This window comes from Pseudophryne corroboree, chromosome 1, assembly GCF_028390025.1.
Source record: "Pseudophryne corroboree isolate aPseCor3 chromosome 1, aPseCor3.hap2, whole genome shotgun sequence".
Taxonomy (NCBI): domain Eukaryota; kingdom Metazoa; phylum Chordata; class Amphibia; order Anura; family Myobatrachidae; genus Pseudophryne; species Pseudophryne corroboree.
The window spans coordinates 733,156,098-733,181,007 of NC_086444.1; the positions used below are offsets into that span (position 1 = coordinate 733,156,098).

Genomic DNA, 24,910 nt, shown 5'->3' on the forward strand with positions numbered 1-24,910 from the left:
ATGAATTGTGTGAATGTACACACACTTTGTTTAATGCACAAAGTTATAAAAAATATTGGCTAAAATTACCTTCAGGCTGTGTGTATATGGTGTATATGAAACATAAATGCATTATGTGCTTAGATTTAGGTCCCATCACCATGATATCTCATTATGGTATGCAGTTATTCCAAAATACGGAAAAATCCCATAACCAAAATACCTCTGGTCCCAAGCATTTTGGATAAGGGAGACTCAACCTGTATTATTATAATTATTTATAATTAGATAACCCTGTTGTAACTCACAAGTATGAATGCATCATATACAGACCAGGTTTGATGGTCCCACATGTAATGTATATATACTACCGCCAAAAGTTCTGTTTAATGCATGACACATTAATGCAGACGGTCACACATCACAGGCAGTGAGCACTAGAACCACCTGCTCTCTTCACATCGTCCCACACAGAGCAGCAACAAGTTACCACGGGATTGGGTCGACACAACTTAGGTTGACAGTCATTAGGTCAACCACTATTGGTCGACAGGGTCACTAGGTAAACATGGTCATTAGATCAACAGGTCAAAATGTCGACATGAGTTTTTTTTAAACTTTTTTTTGGTGTCATTTTCTTCGTAAAGTGACGGGGAACCCCAATTAGTGCACCGTGTCCCTTCGAGAGCCATGCTTCAGGCAAGGTGCCTCGCTCCGCTGCCGCTGTGCTTGGCACAGGTTACTGTTCCCAATTGTAGTCCACGTGGATCATAAAGTATGAAAAATTTTAAATATTTTAAAAACTTGTGTCGACCTAGTGACCCTGTCGACCTAATGCATGTCGACAAATAGTGGTCGACCTAATAACTGTCGACCTAATGACCATATCCCGTTACCACATACAATACACACAGGGAACTTAGAAAGCATAGCACATTACCAGACAGGATGCGGTTAAGGTACCGGCATTCGGCATCCTGGCAGTTAGGATGTTGATGCCGGAATCCTGACACTTATTGGAATGCCGATGCTGGCATCTCGACATCAATTGAAATGCTGGCGCCGGGATGCCAAACGCCGGGATCCCGGTCGAGAACCTTATGAAACATCTGCAGGGAAGTTGTGCGCCAGTCTGGCCCTCTTCCTCCTGCTTGCGGCGCTGTTGTAGCCCCGTTCATTGAGAGCAGGAGACAACCCGAGACTCAGCCAGAATGGAAAAAGAGGCACCCGCACCTACCGTGGTGAGGATGGGGGGGGCCTCCTGAGGAAACAGTTAAAAAAGGAACAAGCTGCTCTGGTGAAGGGCCACCCTTTACACAATTGTTTCAGGTTTTGATAAATAACTTGCATGAACTCGCTGCAAATGACGTAACATTGAGGAGGTGCCTAGATGGCTAACATCCCTATAGCTGCTAACTTTGACCTTTCAAATTATACAAATGCCTTCACAAATATTGTCAGGATTTTGCTAAAAATAATTCAACACATAAGAGGTGGCTATTTTGGTTTTATGCCCAGGTAGGCAATGGCCTTCTTTTTATCACAGGAACGAACTGCTGCTACTGGTGACTGACTTACTTCTACACAAACCGCATCCTCATCATCAATATCCTCATTAGCGTCAGATAGTATACAAAGATCTCCCTCATCCTGTTGCAGTTCTTCCACACTAGCATTGTCCATTTCTACGTCACCAACTTTACATGTACTGTTCATCCCCACATTTGCAGAGTGTGCAGAAATGGTGGAAGGAAGTTTCTCTAGGAGTACAATGTCAGAAATATCAGACTCCCACATACTGTAGCTAACTAGTGATGAGCGGGTTCGGTTCCTCGGAAACTTCACCCATTTTACACGGGTCTGAGGCATACTCGGATTCTCCCGTATGGCTCGGTTAATCCGAGCACGCTCGAACGTCATCATCCCGCTGTCGGATTCTCGCGAGATTCGGATTCTATATAAGCAGCCGTGCGTCGCCGCCATTTTCACTCGTGCATTGGAAATGTTAGGGAGAGGACATGGCTGGCGTCCTCTCCGTTTATTAATCTTGAATTCTTGATGCAAAAATATTTGTGCTTATTGCTTAATTGTGGGGACTGGGGAGCAGCTGTATTATATAGGAGGAGTACAGTGCAGAGTTTTGCTGACCAGTGACAACCAGTATACGTTGTCTGCCTGAAAAATACTCCATATCTGTGCTCAGTGTGCTGCATATATCTGTGCTCACACTGCTTTATTGTGGGGACTGGGGACCACCAGTATATTATATAGGAGGAGTACAGTGCAGAGGTTTGCTGACCAGTGACCACCAGTATATGTGTATATATATATATATATATATATATATATATATAAAATATATATATATATATATATATATATATATATAGCAGTACGGTACGGAAGGCCACTGCTCTACCTACCTCTGTCGTCAAGTATACTATCCATCTAGATTCTATACCTGTGGTGCATTTTAGTTTTGCAGTTTGCTGACAGTGACCACCAGTATATATAGCAGTACGGTATGGAAGGCCACTGCTCTACCTACCTCTGTGTCGTCAAGTATACTATCCATCCTTACCTGTGGTGCATTTCAGTTGTGCGCAGTATATATAGTAGTAGGCCATTGCTATTGATACTGGCATATAATTCCACACATTAAAAAATGGAGAACAAAAATGTGGAGGGTAAAATAGGGAAAGATCAAGATCCTCTTCCACCTCGTGCTGAAGCTGCTGCCACTAGTCATGGCCGAGACTATGAAATGCCATCAACGTCGTCTGCCAAGGCCGATGCCCAATGTCATAGTAGAGAGCATGTAAAATCCAAAAAACAAAAGTTCAGTAAAATGACCCAAAAATCAAAATGAAAAGCATCTGAGGAGAAGCGTAAACTTGCCAATATGCCATTTACGACACGGAGTGGCAAGTAACGGCTGAGGCCCTGGCCTATGTTCATGGCTAGTGGTTCAGCTTCACATGAGGATGGAAGCACTCATCCTCTCGCTAGAAAACTGCAGTGCCACTCCTAGATGGGCCAGGTGTTTGTCGGCCACTTGTCGCTTAGCTTAGTCGCACAGCGACCTTGGTGCGCCTCTTTTTTTTTTTTCTTTGCATCATGTGCTGTTTGGGGACTATTTTTTTGAAGTGCCATCCTGCCTGACACTGCAGTGCCACTCCTAGATGGGCCAGGTGTTTGTGTCGGCCACTTGTGTCGCTTAGCTTAGCCATCCAGCGACCTTGGTGCAAATTTTAGGACTAAAAATAATATTGTGAGGTGTTCAGAATAGACTGAAAATGAGTGGAAATTATGGTTATTGAGGTTAATAATACTATGGGATCAAAATGACCCCCAAATTCTATGATTTAAGCTGTTTTTGAGGGTTTTTTTGTAAAAAAAACACCCGAATCCAAAACACACCCGAATCCGACACAAAATTTTCAGGGAGGTTTTGCCAAAACACGGCCGCGGAACCGAATCCAAAACCAAAACACAAAACCCGAAAATTTTCCGGTGCACATCACTATGCTAACATGGACACCCCTAGGCTCTTCTCGGGAATTTGTGAACACAGTTTATTCTTCACTCTTTGGGGGGAGGATTTAATTGTTAGTGAAGGGTGTGAATTGCTGTTTCATGGTTTTTAAACACCGGCAATGGCACCCCGCCTCCCACCCTTTGCCTAGCCAATTTGCATCCCGATTAACGCAAAAGTACTCGCTAGCCTATGGGGTAGCAAACATTTTTTAGATAAAGTGCAGCGGGTGCCGCACAGATTTAGTCTGGCAAACAAATCACAGGCAATAAAATTCCCTCATTTGTGATAATATATATATATATATATTATGTGTGTGTGTGTATATATAATATATATATATATATATATATATGTTATCCCATATCCAAATATTCCGAAATATGGAATATTCCGAAATACTGACTTTTTTGAGTGAGATAGTGAAACCTTTGTTTTTTGATGGCTCAATGTACACAAACTTTGTTTAATACACAAAGTTATTAATAATATTGTATTAAATGACCTTCAGGCTGTGTGTATAAGGTGTATATGAAACATAAATGAATTGTGTGAATGTAGACACACTTTGTTTAATGCACAAAGTTATAAAAAATATTGGCTAAAATTACCTTCAGGCTGTGTGTATAAGGTGTATATGTAACATAAATACATTCTGTGCTTAGATTTAGGTCCCATCACCATGATATCTCATTATGGTATGCAATTATTCCAAAATACAGAAAAATCCCATATCCAAAATACCTCTGGTCCCAAGCATGTTGGATAAGGGAGACTCAACCTGTATGTATGTGTGTATATGTATGTGTGTGTATATGTATGTGTGTGTGTGTGTGTATATGTATATGTGTATATATATATATATATATATATATATATATATATATATATATATATATATATATATATATATATAATTTTTTTTTTTTTTTTGTGGGGGCACTTATTTGTCTGTTTTAAATTGACAATTGACATTCTCCTTGTGTGTTATACAGCAGAAGTACTAGCAGGATCACAACTCACAAAGGGTGTATCCTGAGCTTATTAGAGGTGATGTTTTCTTTAACATTGTAAAATATTTATATTTCAGATTCCCTTTTTCTAAACTTATTGTACCCTGCACTTCCTTTAGCAGATGTTTAAGTACTATCATGACTGGCAGCAAACTCAGCACTAGTACTGGGTTGATGCTCCTGCTCTACTGCGACTCACAGCTCTTCTAGTAATGGAGGCACACTGGCAACTAATGAATGTTATTTTTTGACTGTTTTATTTTAAAGAAATTTAACATGGTGCCTGCACTGAACATATAACACAGTGCCTCACAGTGCTGCAGGCCATAGCCCTTCAATGACAGTCATGGCTTCTAGTACTATACGAGATAAAGAAAAATGCTGGTGCACACTCTAAACACTAAGAATACTGATGGTTAAAATAATTTTGATAAACTCTTTCAATCGACATGGAGTAAAAGTGAAGTTATTAGCACATATTTGCCTAAATATGTGGGCCAATCCACTGAGTCCAGGTGAACTTCATTAGATGGGTCCCTAACATCTCTAATACTAACACATTATAGAAATGTATCCAGTTATTACCTTAAAATAAAGCCCATTCTAATATGTAGTCAGCAATGTAGGAACCTGTGCTACTTAAAACACCTGAGGGTAGATGGAATGGGTGCCAATACCAAAATGAAGGAGCCTCACCTTCAAGTGTACAATATATACACAAATATAGAGGAAAACGGGGGATTGACTGCACACCCTATTTTTAAACATAATGAAAGGTGCTGAGTCACAGTAATGCCACAGTAGTGCTGCAGCCAACAGCCCTTCACTGACACAGGAGAGAATTCAGTCAGCCACAGCTAATTGATACCCAGCTCATTGCAATCGTAGGCTAATTTGCTACCAGACTGCCTGACCTTTTGGACAGAGAGGGTCCAAACAAAGCAGCCAGTGGCATCGCAAGGGTGGTGCTTGAGGTGCTGCCCGCACCCGAGTGTCATCCGCTTAGGGGTGACACCAAAATGCCGGCTCCTGCTCAGTGACAGGAGCTGGGTGATGCACTGTAACATTATGTGCAGCACTCAGCTCCTGTCACTGTGTAGGAGTCAGCACTGCATGCGCACACAGTGTCTATTCATGGAGACAGAAGGACTGGGGGCATGCCAGCAGCTCACTGAGCGCTGGCCATTTCCCCCATAGTGATGAGAAACCGGGGCCGTGGCTTGCGATTGCTGCATTTTCATGAAGCCACGCCCATTTTTATTAAAACCACTCCCCTAGGCAGTGCAGGAGTCCCTCTTTCTGCTACAGTAAAGTTGGGAGGTATGCTGGAGTGAAGAAAAACAGGGGTCAGGATGCAAAGCCCTGCCCCTTCCCACAAAGCCCCAACCCTTTTCCATGGTGCCACACCGGGTGTCACTGAAGTGAGTGACGCCTATGGCCACATCCTTGTCCCCCCCACCCCCCCCCTCCCATTTCAGCCATATTACTAGACACTGTAAACCAATCAAGTGGACTCTGCCTGAATGTCAGAAAGACTCCCTGACATACGGGGATTTTTCATTATTCCCTGAAGAGTCTAGCAATCTCCCTGAGGCCAGGGGCAACACAGTGATGATGTCATCTCTCTTCACTCCCATGGAGAGAACAGCGGAGAGAAGAATAAGGATGTGTGCTACATGAACATTGATGGTTATATGACTGGCTCTGAGCCTAGGAAGTGGAATTACAGATGATTTGTGCCCAATGAAGTGTATAGATTTTCTGAAAATATATATTCCATTACAGGGCAGTTAGCTCCATGTGGTAATGGAGTTTTACAAAACTGGCACTGCTGCTGTGCAGTGTTTTATACTCCGCAACAGAAGGTGTTCAGTAACATATACAAAAACAAATGGGCTCAGCAATTGCCTTACAACAATTAGAAGTAAATGACTATGATAATAATGTCTTCAATATTAGACACAGGGGAGAATTATGTTACATTAAGTGCTCCTCTTTTTCCCTAACGTTATTTTATTTTAATGTCAAGAAACCCTATGAATGGTCACTGTAAGCCAGTAATCAGGTCAAAATGTGTGTTGCCTACTTTGCAGGTGGAAGAGCAGTGCTTGGAATACTACACACGTAAAGAACACAAACTGAGCCAAGAACCAGCGGTGCAAATTGAACTGTATTATGAAGGCCTTTGTCCAGCTTGTCGCCAATTTCTTAGTCGTCAACTATTCCCTACATGGCTAATGTTGGCTGACATTATGAATATTACACTGGTGCCTTATGGGAATGCAGAGGTAAGATGTAAATAAGTCACATTCCTGGATTACAGAAATATGTCTTGTTGTACAGAGCAGTGCTTCTCAACCAGTGTTTCACAGTCATATGCATAAACTGTTAGAAAGTCAGGATTGCAACTAGGGGTGTTCCACAGGTCCAATTGTCCAGGGCGCAAAGCTGAGGCGGTGGCAACTTGGCTCCTGTTTCCAGTTTCTGGGGTACCTGGAAGTGTCACTCACTGACTGGAGAGGGGCTTAGCGCATCCCGAAGATGTGCCTGGTGCCCAGCTCTATACTCCCGACAATAGACGTTACATGGGTGCAGTCAAGTGGGGTCATCAGCTGGCATAGTAAGCGGACAAAATATATATTTAAGAGGAGATCTTACAGCTCCTTTTTTTTTATTTTTTTTTCCTCTGACGTCCTAGTGGATGCTGGGGACTCCGTAAGGACCATGGGGAATAGCGGCTCCGCAGGAGACTGGGCACAAAAGTAAAGCTTTAGAACTACCTGGTGTGCACTGGCTCCTCCCCCTATGACCCTCCTCCAAGCCTCTGTTAGATATTTGTGCCCGAACGAGAAGGGTGCACACTAGGTGGCTCTCCTGAGCTGCTTAGTGAAAAGTTTAGTTTTAGGTTTTTTATGTTCAGTGAGACCTGCTGGCAACAGGCTCACTGCATCGAGGGACTAAGGGGAGAAGAAGCGAACTCACCTGCGTGCAGAGTGGATTGGGCTTCTTAGGCTACTGGACATTAGCTCCAGAGGGACCGATCACAGGCCCAGCCATGGATAGGTCCCAGAGCCGCGCCGCCGGCCCCCTTACAGAGCCAGAAGACAGAAGAGGTCCGGAAAATCGGCGGCAGAAGACGTCCTGTCTTCAACAAGGTAGCGCACAGCACTGCAGCTGTGCGCCATTGATCTCAGCACACTTCACACTCCGGTCACTGAGGGTGCAGGGCGCTGGGGGGGGGGCGCCCTGAGACGCAATAAAAAACACCTTGGATGGCAAAAAAAATGCATCACATATAGCTCCTGGGCTATATGGATGAATTTAACCCCTGCCAGAATACACAGAAAAACGGGAGATAGGCTCCGCCCCCTTCTCGGCGGCCTTATCTCCTCAGCACACTGGCGCCATTTTCCCTCACCGCTCCGTTGGAGGGAAGCTCCCTGGCTCTCCCCTGCAGTCACTACACTACAGAAAGGGTTAAAAAAGAGAGGGGGGCACTAATTAGGCGCAGTATAAACAATACAGCAGCTATAAGGGGAAAAACACTTATATAAGGTTATCCCTGTGTATATATATATATATATATATATATATATATAGCGCTCTGGTGTGTGCTGGCAAACTCTCCCTCTGTCTCCCCAAAGGGCTAGTGGGGTCCTGTCCTCTATCAGAGCATTCCCTGTGTGTGTGCTGTGTGTCGGTACGTTTGTGTCGACATGTATGAGGAGAAAAATGATGTGGAGACGGAGCAGATTGCCTGTAATAGTGATGTCACCCCCTAGGGGGTCGACACCTGAGTGGATGAACTGTTGGAAGGAATTACGTGACAGTGTCAGCTCTGTATAAAAGACAGTGGTTGACAGGAGACAGCCGGCTACTCAGCTTGTGCCTGTCCAGACGTCTCATAGGCTGTCAGGGGCTCTAAAGCGCCCGTTACCTAGATGGCAGATATAGACGCCGACACGGATACTGACTCCAGTGTCGACGGTGAAGAGACAAATGTGACTTCCAGTAGGGCCACATGTTACATGATTGAGGCAATGAAAAATGTTTTACACATTTCTGATAATACGAGTACCACCAAAAAGGGGTATTATGTTCGGTGAGGAAAAACTACCTGTAGTTTTCCTGAATCTGAGAAATTAAATGAGGTGTGTGATGATGCGTGGGTTTCCCCCGATAACAACTGATAATTTCTAAAATGTTATTGGCATTATATCCTTTCCCGCCAGAGGTTAGGGTGCGTTGGGAAACACCCCCTAGGGTGGATAAAGCGCTCACGCTTGTGAGAACAAGGGCTTTACCCTCTCCTGAGATGGCTGCCCTTAAGGATCCTGCTGATAGAAAGCAGGAGGGTATCCTAAAATGTATTTACACACATACTGGTGTTATACTGCGACCAGCAATCGCCTCAGCCTGGATGTGCAGTGCTGGGTTGGCGTGGTCGGATTCCCTGACTGAAAATATTGATACCCTAGATAGGGACAGTATATTATTGACTATAGAGCATTTAAAAGATGCATTTCTATATATGCGTGATGCACAGCGGAATATTTGCCGACTGGCATCAAGTCTAAGTGCGTTGTCCATTTCTGCCAGTAGAGGGTTATGGACACGACAGTGGTCAGGTGATGCGGATTCCAAACGGCATTTGGAAGTATTGCCTTATTAAGGGGAGGAGTTATTTGGGGTCGGTCTTTCAGACCTGGTGGCCACGGCAACAGCTGGGAAATCCACGTTTGTACCCCAGGTCGCCTCTCAACATAAGAAGACGCCGTATTATCAGGCGCAGTCCTTTCGTGGGCAAGCGGGCAAAAGGTTCCTCATTTCTGCCCCCTGACAGAGGGAGAGGAAAAAGGCTGCAGAAATCAGCCAGTTCCCAGGAACAGAAGCCCTCTCCCGCCTCTGCCAAGCCCACAGTATGACGCTGGGGCTTTACAAGCAGAATCAGGCACGGTGGGGGCCCGTCTCAATGAATTTCAGCGCGCAGTGGGCTCACTCGCAATTAGACCCCTGGATCCTTCAGGTGATATCTCAGGGGTACAAATTGGAATTCGAGACGTCTCCCCCCTCGCCGTTTCCTAAAGTCGGCTTTACCGATGTCTCCCTCTGACAGGGAGGCAGTTTTGGAAGCCATTCACAAGCTGTATTCCCAGCAGGTGATAATCAAGGTACCCCTCCTGCAACAGGGAACGGGGTATTATTCCACACTGTTGTGGTACCGAAGCCGGACGGCTCGGTGAGACCGATTCTAAATCTAAAATCTTGAACACTTACATACGGAGGTTCAAATTCAAGATTGAGTCACTCAGAGCAGTGATTGCGAACCTGGAAGAAGGGGACTACATGATGTCTCGGGACATCAAGGATGCTTACCTTCATGTCCCAATTTACCCTTCTCACCAAGGGTACCTCAGGTTTGTGGTACAGAACTGTCACTATCAGTTTCAGACGCTGCCGTATGGATGATCCACGGCACCCCGGATCTTTACCAAGGTAATGGCCGAAATGATGATACTCTTTCGAAGGAAGGGAATTTTAGTTATCCCTTACTTGGACGATTCCCTGATAAGGGTAAGATCCAGGGAACAGTTGGAGGTCGGTGTAGCACTATCTCAGGTAGTGTTGCGGCAGCACGATTGGATTCTCAATATTCCAAAATCGCAGCTGATTCCGACGACTCGTCTTCTGTTCCTAGGGATGATCCTGGACACAGTCCAGAAAAAGGTGTTTCTCCCGAAGGAGAAAGTCAGGGAGTTATCCGAGCTAGTCGGGAACCTCCTATAACCGAGCCAAGTCTCAGTACATCAATGAAAGTGTTCTGGGAAAAATGGTGGCTTCCTACGAAGCAATCCCATTCGGCAGATTCCACGCAAGAACTTTCCAGTGGGACCTGCTGGACAAATGGTCCGGGTCGCATCTTCAGATGCATCAGCGGATAACCCTGTCACCAAGCACAAGGGTGTCTCTCCTGTGGTGGTTGCAGAGTGCTCATCTTCTAGAGGGCCGCAGATTCGACATTCAGGACTGGGTCCTGGTGACCACGGATGACAGCCTGCGAGGCTGGGGAGCAGTCACACAGGGAAGGAATTTCCAGAGCTTATGGTCAAGCCTGGAGACATCACTTCACATAAATATCCTGAAGCTAAGGGCCATTTACAATGCTCTAAGCTCAGCAAGACCTCTGCTTCAAGGTCACCCGGAGTTGATCCATTCGGACAACATCACGGCAGTCACCCACGTAAACAGACAGGGTGACACAAGAAGCAGGAGGGCAAGGCAGAAGCTGCAAGGATTCTTCGCTGGGCGGAAAATCATGGGATAGCACTGTCAGCAGTATTCATTCCGGGAGTGGACAACTGGGAAGCAGACTTCCTCAGCAGACACGACCCCCACCCGGGAGAGTGGGGACTTCACCCAGAAGTCTTCCACATGTTTATAAAACTCGACAAGTATTGCGCCAGGTCAAGGGACCCTCAGGCAATAGCTGTAGATGCTCTGGTAACACAGTGGGTGTACCAGTCAGTGTATGTGTTCCCTCCTCTGCCTCTCATACCCAAGGTACTGAGAATTATAAGATGGAGAAGAGTAAGCACTATATTCGTGGATCCGGATTGGCCAAGAAGGACTTGGTAACCGGAACTTCAAGAGATGCTCACGGAGGATCCGTGGCCTCTACCTCTAAGAAGGGACCTGCTCCAGCAAGGACCCTGTCTGTTCCAAGACTTACCGCGGCTGCGTTTGACGGCATGGCGGTTGAACGCCGGATCCTGAAGGAGAAAGGCATTCCGGATGAAGTCATTCCTATCCTGATCAAAGCCAGGAAAGATATAACCGCAAAACATTATCACCGCATTTGGCTAAAATATGTTGCGTGGTGCGAGGCCAGTAAGGCCCCGACGGAGGAATTTTCAACTAGGTCGATTCCTACATTTCCTGCAAACAGGAGTGTCTATGGGCCTGAAATGGGGGTCCATTAAGGTTCAAATTTCGGCCCTGTCAATTTTCTTCCAAAAAGAACTAGCTTCAGTCCCTGAAGTTCAGACGTTTGTGAAAGGGGTACTGTATATACAGCCTCCTTTTGTGCCTCCAGTGGCACCTTGGGATCTAAATGTAGTTTTTGGGTTCCAAAAGTCACATTGGTTTGAACCACTTAAATATGTGGAGTTAAAATATCTCACATGGAAAGTGGTCATGCTGTTGGCCCTGGCCTGGGCCAGGTGCGTGTCAGAATTGGCGGCATTATCCTGTAAAAGCCCTCATCTGATTTTCCATTCGGACAGGGCGGAATTGAGGACTTGTCCTCAGTTTCTCCCTAAGGTGGTTTTCAGCGTTTCACCTGAATCAACCTATTGTGGTGCCTGCGGCTACTAGGGACTTGGAGGACTCCAAGTTGCTAGACGTTGTCAGGGCCCTGGAAATATAGGTTTCCAGGACGGCTGGAGTCAGAAAATCTGACTCGTTGTTTATCCTGTATGCACCCAACAAGCTGGGTGCTCCTGCTTCTAAGCAGACTATTGCTCGTTGGATTTGTAGTACAATTCAGCTTGCACATTCTGTGGCAGGCCTGCCACAGCCAAAATCTGTAAAAGCCCATTCCACAAGGAAGGTGGGCTCATCTTGGGCGGCTGCCCTAGGGGTCTCGGCTTTACAACTTTGCCGAGCAGCTACTTGGTCAGGAGCAAATACGTTTGTAAAATTCTACAAATTTGATACCCTGGCTGAGGAGGACCTGGAATTCTCTCAATTGGTGCTGCAGAGTCATCCGCACTCTCCCGCCCGTTTGTGAGCTTTGGTATAATCCCCATGGTCCTTACGGAGTCCCCAGCATCCACTAGGACGTCAGAGAAAATAAGAATTTACTTACCGATAATTCTATTTCTCGTAGTCCGTAGTGGATGCTGGGCGCCCATCCCAAGTGCGGATTGTCTGCAATACTGGTACATAGTTATTGTTACCAAAAAATCGGGTTATTGCTGTAGTGAGCCATCTTTTCTAGAGGCTCCTCTGTTATCATGCTGTTAACTGGGTTTAGATCACAAGTTATATGGTGTGATTGGTGTGGCTGGTATGAGTCTTACCCGGGATTCAAAATCTTTCCTTATTGTGTACGCTCGTCCGGGCACAGTATCCTAACTGAGGCTTGGAGGAGGGTCATAGGGGGAGGAGCCAGTGCACACCAGGTAGTTCTAAAGCTTTACTTTTGTGCCCAGTCTCCTGCGGAGCCGCTATTCCCCATGGTCCTTACGGAGTCCCCAGCATCCACTACGGACTACGAGAAATAGAATTATCGGTAAGTAAATTCTTATTATTTTTTTAATTAAACAAATTCACAGTACTACCATATGGCTTAGTTTTCAATCAATTGTAAACTATTTTAACCCTGTATATCACTGAAATTACAGAAAAATTACAAAATATATAACAAAAAAGAACAAATGTGTAACCTATTTTGTACCAATACTAAAAGTATGGGAACTACAGCCATAAGGAACTATTTAGGTAGCAATGCGTTTATGAGCCATAGAGTAACATATATTACCACAGGATGTAGTCAATATACAGGCGCTCGGCATGCGATGGTAAGAATCCAGGCAGCAGAATCCTGACACTCAAAATCCTCACAGATCCTAACAGTAAGTATTAGGGTTAGGGTTAGAGTTAAACTGTGGAATAGAATGGTTAGGGTTAGAATGTGGGAGTAGATGGTTAGTGTTAGGTTGCGGAGTGGTGGGTTAGGATTAGCATTAGGGTTACAATACTTACCAAAATCTGTCTGGATTACTATGACGACAACCAGTGCCATAACTAGGCATTTTAGCGATGTGTGCAAGAAACTGCATTGGCGCCCCCCCCCCCTCCACCTTATGCAAAACATGGGCAGTGCGCACCATAGGCGCGCGCAAAAAAATTAGGTGCATGGCTTCATGGGGAAAGGGTGTGGCCACAAAATAATACCAATTAATACTACGGTGCACAGTAGTCTCCATTATTCAAATTACACCGCACAGTAGCGCCACTACACCAGGTAGAGCCCTTTTTACACTTTACGGCGGACAGCGTCCCCTTTTTACACATTACAGCAGACAGCATCCCCCTTTTTACACATTACAGCAGACAGCGTCCCCCTTTTTACACATTACGGCAGACAGCGTCCCCCTTTTTACACATTACGGCAGACAGCGTCGCTAGAGAGAGACAGACAGACAGACACCATCTCTCCCCGTTGCCCTCTGTGACACTGGCTGGTGCTGCTGTGCTGGGGCGGGTTGCGGCTGGGCAATGGAGCTGAGCGGCGCCGGCGGCTGGAGCATGCTTGCGGGTCCTACCCGCTCTGATGCTCCGTACAGTGGAGCTGAGGCGGCTTGCGGCTGGGGCATGTTGGCGGGTCCTCCCCGCTCCCATGCTCTGTAGTACGGAGTATGGGAGTGGGGAGGACCCGCCAACATGCCCCAGCCGCAAGCCATCTCGGCTCCACTGTACGGAGTCCGTACAGTGGAGTGGAGCTGAGGCAGCTTGCTGTGCTGGGGCGGGCTGCTGCTGGCAATGGAGCTGTACGGAGCTCTGATGCTCCGTACAGTGTTAAACAGGGCCGTGACTGTGCGCTCCCCAGGGCTCTGTGCGAGGCCCCTCTCGCACAAACACCTAGTTACGGCCCTGGCGACAACACTTCATCAGTAGGGTAAAACTAACGATGGTCTAAACCCAGCTCATGTTCCCTATTAGTGGGTGAACAATCCAACGCTTGGTGAATTCTGCTTCACAATGATAGGAAGAGCCGACGTCGCTATGAACCCTTGGCCGCCTCAAGCCAGAATCCGCTGCCGGGATTCTGATCCAACCCCTTATCACTGCCAATTGCAGCAGTAGGGAAAGCATTTTCATATCAATTCATGATTCTCTTGATAAAAAGAGGGGGCCGTACAGCACTAAAGTAGTCTAAACAACATTCAAATATTAACTTACGGCTTGATAAAATTGCATTACAAATGTATAATATTTAATAAATAATAAGGAAATATCGATGAGACAATTGCAAATATAATACATGTAGATCATAAAAAACACAGGTCAATGGTGTTCACGCAAAATTTGACAAGATGCTGTCGTGGGCCACTGGCATGTCCAAATAAGTGGGTACCAATTGTGACAAGAACACTGGGATAGTGTTTGAGGGCAGGTATGTTTGTCCCAGGTTCTTGTCTTACATGTTCTAGAAAATGAAAACTTCTAGGAAAATGCTTTTGTTTTGTTAGAACCTTTTCAGTTTGCTGGAAAAGCTGGATAAGGGCCCTGAGAGAGAGAAAGAGGGCGAGTTCCAGACATTGGGCCCAGTTCAGATCTTTGGCCTCACAGAGGGCTAATCAGGGCTTTCAGCTGTGCAAGAGCCTTATAGGGCTTCTAGCCTGATTAATGTGTGCAGACTGCCTGGGAAGACTGCAGGATCTCTGTGAGAGAAACACGCTTCCTGATACAAGTGAGCTATACAGTGTTTACTGGAGAACTCTGTGTTTTTGTTTAGTGATAGTTAGGACCATCTTGTGTTTAGTTAGTGCCGGACAGGCAAGGTATTTTCTTTTGGTGTTTGTTTTATTTTCTGTATAATAAAACTGGCTGTGGACTTGTGTGATTCCTCAGCTGCTGCGTGCTGCCATTTACCCCAGGAAACGGCACCTTGTACCCTTAGCGTTACACAATATAAAAGATGGCACACCAACCGCAAATGGTAACTTCAACAGTTAACAGGTGTTACAAAGAAGTTAACATAGTTATATTACCAGCTTGTTGTGAAAGGTGTTCATCTAGTCTGTAGCAAGAAAGCTCACAGTTGGTGGTAGCTGACGGCTGTTAACAAATGATATCCCAAAATTCCAGCTTTCCAATCCTGGTCCAGATAAGAAAGGATAAGTGGCCCATAAGTGTTCAGTTGCTAAAGTGCTTAACATGTTTTGTAGTGAAATTAGAACCACAATGTCTTCAGAAGCATGGACAATGTGGGTGATTCAGAGCTGATCGTAGATGTGCTAGTCTGCCCTGCATATCGGGCCCTAACCTCCCCCCGCACGGGTGCGAAAGCATCGCACGGCAGCGATGCTTTCGCACCCGCCTAGTAGCTATAGCTGCGCTGGCAGGCGGCTACCCGACATGTTTTGAGTCACAGCGGCTGCGTGTGGTGTCACGCAGCCACCACAGCCAGCCCCAGCAACAGTTCAGAGAGTCCTGCGTTGTCCGGCCCGTGCCCCCCCAACTGCGTTCTAACGCTGTTGGCACGCCCCCTCCCGCCTCACGACTGCCTCTGCCTGTCAATCAGGCAGAGGCAATTACACCAGTGAGATGCTTTACATCTCACTAGGTGCGCACGCGCAGTGCACCCGCGCACTCCACGAAGAGCTTCGGAGTGCGATTACTGCCGTTGCAGTGATCACCTCTGAATTAGGCCCAATGTCTCTGGTAAGAGGCAGTCCCAGCAAAAGCAGTTCCAATGAGAATACTTTTGCCACTCACTGATCGCTGCAAGAAAATACTGAGCGTCGGCCCTCTCCCTAGCTGACCTAACTGCGTATGCTCATCCCTAAGTACGCTTTAAAGGGGAGATCCCTTTACATATCTCAATGCTGTATAGTGGTCCATAGACTTTGTCTGTTATTGTCCTCTTCAGATAGCATGGGCCATCATCTATAAGCTCCTAAAAGGTAGGCTTTTATAGTAAAATACTCCATTTCACCCTCCCCATAGAAAATGAAAGCAAGAGGTAGTTGCAATTTTGTTAAATAGCCCTGATCCGAATATTTGCCTTCATCATGCCAACCTGATTCTGCATTATGTAAGGCCAATAAATGTTCTATACATGGGCCCCAAGGGCATGAATGTAATAAGAAAACGCATGCCATTTATGTGGGAATAAAAAGCCCTATCTGGGGGATCCCAAAAAAATGTCTGTACTGAGAATATCCTAATTAGCTACTGGTCACAAATGGCTTAAAGATCATTAGAGCCAGTGGCGTAACTACTGCCCCCGCAGCCCTCGCGGTGGCTGGGGGGCGAGGGGCTGCGGGGGCGCCACTGATTTACAGCAGACTGACATGCGGACGAGCGTCCGCATGTCAGTCTGCAGTCTCCTTCCCTCCGCCGCTTTTTGGAGGGACACAGAGGGCACAGCACGCCTCCCTGTGTCCCTCCTGCTGCATCATCTCCGGCGGCCGCGGGCCTAATAGGGGAAAGTGCCGTCCGTGAGCTCTAATTGGCTCACGAACCGGCACTTCCTCCTATTAGACCCGCGGCCGCCGGAGATGATGCAGCAGGAGGGACACAGGAGAGGTGATCTGTGCCCTCCGTGTCCCTCCAAAAAGCGGGGGGGGGGGGGGGGGGAATATCTGGCACTGGGGGGAATATCTGGCACTGGGGCATATATGGCACTGGGGGGAATATCTGGCACTGGGTCATATATGGCACTGGGGGGGCATATGTGGCACTGGGGGCATATGTGGCACTGGGGGCATATTTGGCACTGGGGGGGAATATATGGCACTGTGGGCATGTGGCACTGGGGGGGAATATCTGGCACTGGGGGCATATATGGCACTGGGGGGAATATCTGGCACTGGGGGCATATATGGCACGGGGGGAATATATGGCACTGGGGGCATATATGGCACTGGGGGCATATATGGCACTGGGGGGGAATATATGGCACTGGGGGCATATGTGGCACTGGGGGGGAATATCTGGCACTGGGGGCATATGTGACACTGGGGGGGTATATGTGTACCTGGCACATGGGGGGGGCTATATTTGGCACTGGGGCATGTGAGTACCTGGCACCGTGGGGGAATATCTGGCACTGGGGACATATGTGGCACTGGGAGCACAGCCCTAGCAACAAGGACTACCTCCTAGCAACGAGCATGACACCCAGTGCATGAAACCCCTGGCAACGAGCATGACACCCTGAGCATGAAAACCCCTGGCACCGTGCATGGAACCAAGAGCATGAAACCCCTGGCAACGAGCATGACACCCAGTGCATGAAACCCCTGACAACGAGCAGGTAATTGAAAAGTAATTAGAAGCCTTACTGTAGGACTTAATGTGTAATGGGCATTACGGTGTGTGGCATAACGTATCACGGACATTGCGGTGTGTGTCATAATGTGTCACAGGCATTACGGTGTATGGTATACTATATCGCGGGCATTGTGATGTGGTATAATGTCTCAGGGTCATTGCAGTGTGTGGCATAATGTATCACGGACATTGCGGTGTGTGTCATAATGTGTCACAGACATTGTATGTGCTATAATGTATCAGGGGCATTGCAGTGTGTAGCATAATGTATAACGGCATTGCGATTCCTGTCATAATGTGTCACAGGCATTACGGTGTGTGGCATAATGTGTCACAGGCATTACGTTGTGTGGCATAATGTGTCGGGGGCATTACAGTGTGTGCATATTGTGTCATGTGCATTATTGTGTGCGGCATAATGTCTAAGGGCCATTGCAGTATGTGGCATAATGTATACTGGGCATTACTATAAGGAGGAAAAATGACAAATAATGTAAGGGGCATGAATCAGGATTATTTTTCTTTCCTGTGGTGGCCAACGTATGGGCGTGCAGGTTGCAAAACTGGGGTATAAGGTAGTCTTTTCCTGCAATGCCACGCCCCTTTATGCGAAACCACGCCCATTCCAACAAAACCACGCCTCTTTTTTGTTGCGCGCGCCTTCGGTGCGCGCATATTTATCCCTTTCTTGCTCCCAATTATGAAGCATGAAGGGGGGGGGGGGGGCGAAGAATTTTTTGGCTTGGGGGAGAAAAATTTCTAGTTACGCCACTGATTAGAGCAGATGGTTATGAGACTTGTATATATAAGAATGCATGTACCTGGAAGAAGACTGAAATATCCTATCCTTGGAACTCGCCCTGCAGTGACTGTGTTTACTGGGAAATGAAATGAAGGAAAAGACGGGGATTAGTGCATAATACATGACTCAATCGATCTATAATGTGCAGAACATGCATTGAAGAAAAAAAAAAAGCATTTTTTTTTTAAATAGAAAACTTGATACTTCAATTGATTTTAAATATACATTTTTCTGGCATTATAATGGAGTGGCATTAATTGCAGTAATAAGCTTTGGAAAACTGCAAAATCAATGAACTAGTGGGAACGCACAGAATGATATGGAAAGGTAGTATTGTACAGTAGTTATACGCCTGTATGTTTAGTTACAAACATTAAAGATTTGCTAATATCTTCATATAACAAAACCTTCCTTTTATATGTTTTACAGGAGAAAAATGTTTCTGGAAAGTGGGAATTTGATTGTCAGCATGGACCAGATGAATGTTTTATAAACACAGTAGAGGTATCAGATATTGCTATTTTGAATATATCCAAACATTTTCTATAAATGAGCTCAAATCAACACAAACCTGTGACAATTTTATTTTGAAAACTGTTGAGTACTTGTTAAAGCTAAGTACACACTATAAGAATCTGCCCAATGTACACCATGGTCAATACTATAATCGTTTAGTTCTCAAACTCGGTCCTCAGGACCCCAAACACGTTTTCCAGGTCTCCTCACATAAGGAGAGAGAATTGACTGCATAGGAAAGGAATGAGTTAAACATCTTGGGAGGGGTGGACCTAGCTGTGAGGAAAGTACAGCCTTTGGGAAAAGGGGAGGGTTTAATATATATAGGGAAGGCTAGGCCATTTTGCGCTCTCTTGTTTGGTGATTTGCCTTCCCACCCTCCCGCCCTGTTTGGTAGAGGTTCTGGCACGGAGTGCCTTGGCGTTAAATTGTTGGCTGGGTTTATCGTTGGCTATTTATTGGCGGAAAAGAACGGCAGTTTGTTGTTGTATGGTAAGCTGTAGTGATTTACAGTTTGGTGTGGTTTAGGTGCACTCACCTCCATCGACTTATTGGCCGCTCGACCACCCGTCCGGGAAGGCACCGGCAGGGCACCCATCAGGGTGGGTAGTCACTGTGGGGGTTGAGTTGTCTCCTATTACCGATTTTGATAGTTCATAGTTAAATTAGGATGGTTTTCGAATTTTAGCAGTTTAAGGTTAGCGTTAGTTTAATAGAGCCGTTCTTTTTTCTGCCACCATATGCCGGCTGAATCGGCATCTTAATAAAATTTTCTATTACAGGTTTGCTATGGTTAGGGTCAAATAAATAGCTAGCAATTTTTCTGCCAAATTCAAGTCTCCGTGTCTTTATTTCTTGGTATAGGGGTAACCAATGCTTTACTTTGAATAAAGGGGTCCACCGAATATCACTAGGATGTTTATCACAAGTGAAATAATTAGCTCCACCTGTGGATCTTTTAAAATGTGTCAGTGAGTAATGAATACCCCTGTGCACCTGCTAGGTGAGATGGAAAACGTGACCTGTTTGGGGTCCTGAGGACCAAGTTTGAGAACCACTATTCTAAATGATTTCCAAATCATCTTCATACAACTATCAGCAGAAATTGAGGAAAGGTCTGTACACACTGCATTTACTGACCGGTCCAAAAATGACGTGAACGACATTGCATGCACAGCCATTCCTAAGGGTTTTGGTCTGACTGTCGGGCCCTTGTGCAGGGTACATACTAAACAATTATCTGCCAACAACACCCGAACATTTTATAGTATGTACCTAGCTTTAGAGTTAAAATGTTTGTAATTGTAACTATTATTATTATATAGACATTTCACTTGAAAGACAGTGAACATTTCTGGCTTACAATCTAAAAGAGAAGGATAATAGAAATTAAAAATGAATGGATTATTAAACCCACAATTTGCAGATGTTTGGTGGTCAATTGCCAGGCACTCTACCGGTTTAAGACACCTCATCTCTGTCAGCACTGTACCCTCTGCTTGCCCCTAGCTGCCAACTGTCAGAAGGGGAAATGCAAATAGTGCTGCGATAACTTCTAACACAGATTTTGGGGGGAATTCAGTTGCGGGCAAATTGCCGTTGCATCTAAATGCTGGCAACAGACCGCATCTCACACCCAAATAGTCCTAAAAATAATACAGCGTAGGAGCCCTCAATTAGGTTGAACTCGATGGACAAATTGTCTTTTTTCAACCTCAGAAACTATATACCCCTTGAATCCCAAATTCACACAAAAGTGCTCGCTAACCTATGGAACTGCAGCAGTATTGTGCAAGTTTGGGTTGCTAAGTGCGGCTGGCTGCTCGCCTGCTGACTCGGCTGGGCTGATGTTATTGTATTACATGCTGTATGAACTGGTTCTCTCTTGTGATGCAGTAACACTTTAAATTGTGTACTATAAATAATTATCTTTTTTTATATATATCTAGACATGTCTCATGTTTCAGCTGAAGGATATATTGAGTTATTTTCCGATTATATTCTGTATGGAAGTTTCCACTAATATCAAAAAGTCTTTGGAACCAGTAAGTCAAAATTATTGTATACGAAACAGTTACTTATAATGTTATCCTTTATTCTGTACTATTATAAAATATATTGGGCTAAATGTAATATCCTGCAAACTGCGGGAGGTGGGGGATTTTGGGCGAGTCTGCCCGTATTTTTAAAGCGACAACCTAGTTTTGCCTTGTAAATTATTGCCGCTTTAAAAATACGTGCAGACTTGCACAAAGGGGGTAATTCCAAGTTGATCGCAGCAGGAAATTTTTTTAGCAGTTGGGCAGTTGAGGTTCATATGACTTATAATTAAGATGGCACAGATATAAATTGATATGTTTTGTAATTCTTGTTAACATGATAAATAACCATGAATAGTATGGTGCTGTACAATACATATGGTAATATAATTTGTTACTCTGGGTGTGACTTGTATATCCAGACTAAGGTTATTTATTGTGTGGGAGTCTCTCACTTTACTGTCAGTTGTGTTTGTGCTGATACCATGTCATTCTCCATATAGAGATGCAAGATCTTAATAGAGTATTGACTAGCATCTGCTGTTAACAACAACTATATACATCTTCCAATATATGCAGGGCTGGATTAGGGGCAACATGGGCCTGGGGCTGAAAATTAAATTATATCATGGGGTCTATTCATGAAGCAGTGAAAAGAGTGGAGTATGCTGCTCCATAGATATGTATAGTATGCAAATTAGAAATGTTACTGCAATGCTGCTTGGTTCCCATGGGCAACTTCTCCACTGGCTCACTTCTCCACTCTCTTCACTGCTTCATGAATAGACCTAAGGGTCTAGTGTGAGTAGTGAATGTGTCACCAGTGCTCTCAATGTAAAAAAAAAAAAATCTATAATCTCCAGCAATAGAGATGGCACTCAGAGACTTGTAGCAGTGAAAAAAGACATCTGTATTGGATGATGATACATCCAATACAGATGTCTTTTTTCACTGCTACAAGTCTCTGAGTGCCATCTCTATTGCTGGATATTCATTTGTTTGGAAGGGCACCTGAGCAGTTGGGATCTTTTACATTGAGTGCCGGCATACTGTGGATGGAGATATATATATATATATATATATATATATATATATATATATATATATATATATATATATATATATATATATATATATATATATATATATATATATATATATATATATATATATATATTTATTATGTACAGCATGATCGGGACACTCAAAGACTGTAGTAACTTGAGAAAGTGCTTTATTCTATTAACATTTTATGACAGTACCCGTCGTCATGAGAGGACAACGGGTACAATCCCGAAACATCGAAAGAATAAAGCACTTTTTCAAGTTACTACATTCTCAGAGTGACTCCATCATGCTACATATATTGGAATGCATCACCTCATGTGCACTAGGGCAAGTATGCACACTTAGGAGTGCACGGTATCTGGGGGGAGGGGGGGGGTGTATATGTGTATATAATAAAAAAAAAAAATGTGTGTATGTATATGTATGTATATATATATATATATATATATATATATATATATATATATATATATAAATAATGTAAAAGAAGGTAGCGGCACTCAGAGGCTGTAATGGTCAAAACTTGTATTCCACATAGATACCTTTATCTAGGTAGCTATGTGGAATACAAGTTTTGACCATTACAGCCTCTGAGTGCCGCTACCTTCTTTTACATTGTGTTTTATCCACGGTTGAGGGCACCGGAGCAATACTGCATTTTTGAGGGAGTGCCGGTCCACAAATGAATATGGGAAAAAATAAAAAATAAAAAATAAATAAATATATATATATATATATATATATATATATATATATATATATATATATATATATATATATATATATATATATATATATATATATATATATATATATATATATATATATATTTTATTCGCAAATGGACTCCGGCACTCAAGTCCTCCCCCTCAGGGTGTACCTCGCTCCGGTGCCCTCCCCAGGGATCCTCTCCCTGACATGTACCAACAATCAAAATCAGAGGCGGCACTCGGAGTCTTTGAAAGCGGTGAAAAAGCTGTATTAGTGAGGTCAACGTTTCGGGGACGGGGAGGTGGTCCCCGAAACGTTGACCTCACTAATACAGCTTTTTCACTGCTTTCAAAGACTCTGAGTGCCGCCTCTTATTTTGATTGTTGAGATAATATAAATATATATATATATATATATATATATATATATATATATATATATATATATATATATATATATATATATATACAGACAAATATGATATAGCGCTGATTATTATATAACAGAGAAAATATAGGATGTGTATATCTAAATACACTTAGCGTGTGTCCATATATTTGAATCACAGCAACTTCATTTGGGTGTTGCCAAAGTGCACTAGATCCTTGTTGTATTAGTGGGACCGCAGCTCCCCTTCCAGCAATCCGAACTCCTCCGGAGAAGAGATATCTGTCAATGAAACATATATAGGGGGCGCTCCATAGTGCGTAAAAGTTTTATTTTAAAAGATAATACACAAGGTATTAAAAACCAACTGTAAGTATTCGTACCAGAAGGCAACCAGTATGGGCTGGTTACCACGTGATTCAAGTAAAAATGATCAATTGGAACAGCAGCAACAAGTGTCAGGCGATCATACCGGATACCTCCACCCGTCGACGGCTGGTCTCCCCAGACTCTCGGGCAGGAATCACACACGTCCCCGACTCCTTGCTCAGCGATACCAACGATCATGTACGTCACCAGACTCCGCCCCAACGCGTTTCGTCATAGACTTCGTCAGAGGGAATATATATATTCTATCCAGAATTTGCCCCGGCACTCCTCCTGGTTACTGGCTGAGGTGCACTTCCTTGTGGACATGCTAGTCCGCCCACATACAGTAAAAAGAAACAGGTGGCACTCACAGGCTTGCAAACAATGTTGAACAAACTCCACGCCATGAAGTGTTTATTGGAAACAACAGGTGACGTTTCGGGGACACATCCCCTTCCTCAGACAACAAAACAGTGTATACACAGTGAATATATAGCATGATAAAACCCCACTTACCCCCACAATCATGACTCTCAGCTGCGTGAACCACGGAGTGCCCCGGCGTCTCACATCCCGCACTTCCGGTTTCGGCAACACGGCCCGGCCGGAAGTGACGCAATCAGGTCAGCCGGTTCCTATGGCAACGCGCTGGGAGCCCTGGAATAAACAACAACATACATTAGTGACACAATAACATCTGCTGAACAGGCACACAAATAAAAATCGCGCTCAACTGAGCTAGAGTGCGCCTAGTAAACTAATCATGACTCTTGTGCAAAACTACAATACAACATGTAATGGCTTAAAACATTAAAAACAACCTGTGTGTTCTACCACCCTGAAAACAGCCAAATCGTAATAGCAATGATGTTTAGACCTTCTAATATATCGAAAGATTCTGTTTTATATATACAAATATCATTATCTCTGAAGGCCATGAAATCTGAGAGGCGGATCAACCAGAGGGTAAATGAGTGATGAGGGCACCATCCCTTGCCTGGTGTGACCCCACAACTGAACCCTAGCCTACGATGTCTATCGGGTGAAAGAGCAAAATATGCATAATACAAACCATTACATATGTGGTTTGTAAACATCTGGCTAATGATAAGGCGTTTATGGGCGGTGGTGACAATAATAGAGACTAATTTATAAAAAGTTAATGAGGCCCAGGGACTCATATAGCCCCCTAGGGGCCAGGCAATCAAGGCGAAAAATCCACTTGGATTCAAGTTGGAGTAACCTTCTCCCTCTATCGCCCCCCCGTGCAGATGCTGGCACATTGTCAATGGCTCTATATCTCAAACTGGCCAAGCTGTGTTTATGTGTGGCAAAGTGTCTTGCCACCGGCTGCTCGCTGGCCCCCGTAATCAGGGCTGCCCCGTCGTTTGCCAACTGTTTTATGTGGGAAGCAGAGAGGGGATTG

At 44.7% G+C, this 24,910-nt stretch overlaps 1 protein-coding gene across 1 annotated transcript in view; it reads left to right on the forward strand.

The window, feature by feature from the left end:
* IFI30 (IFI30 lysosomal thiol reductase) overlaps window positions 1–24,910 on the forward strand; it is a 75,114-nt gene that overhangs the window by 34,038 nt on the left and 16,166 nt on the right. The window contains exons 2-4 of the mRNA XM_063916062.1: window positions 6,621–6,815; window positions 18,824–18,898; window positions 20,860–20,955. Of these exons, the coding sequence (XP_063772132.1) occupies window positions 6,621–6,815; window positions 18,824–18,898; window positions 20,860–20,955 (366 nt within the window). The remainder of the gene's footprint in view (window positions 1–6,620; window positions 6,816–18,823; window positions 18,899–20,859; window positions 20,956–24,910) is intronic.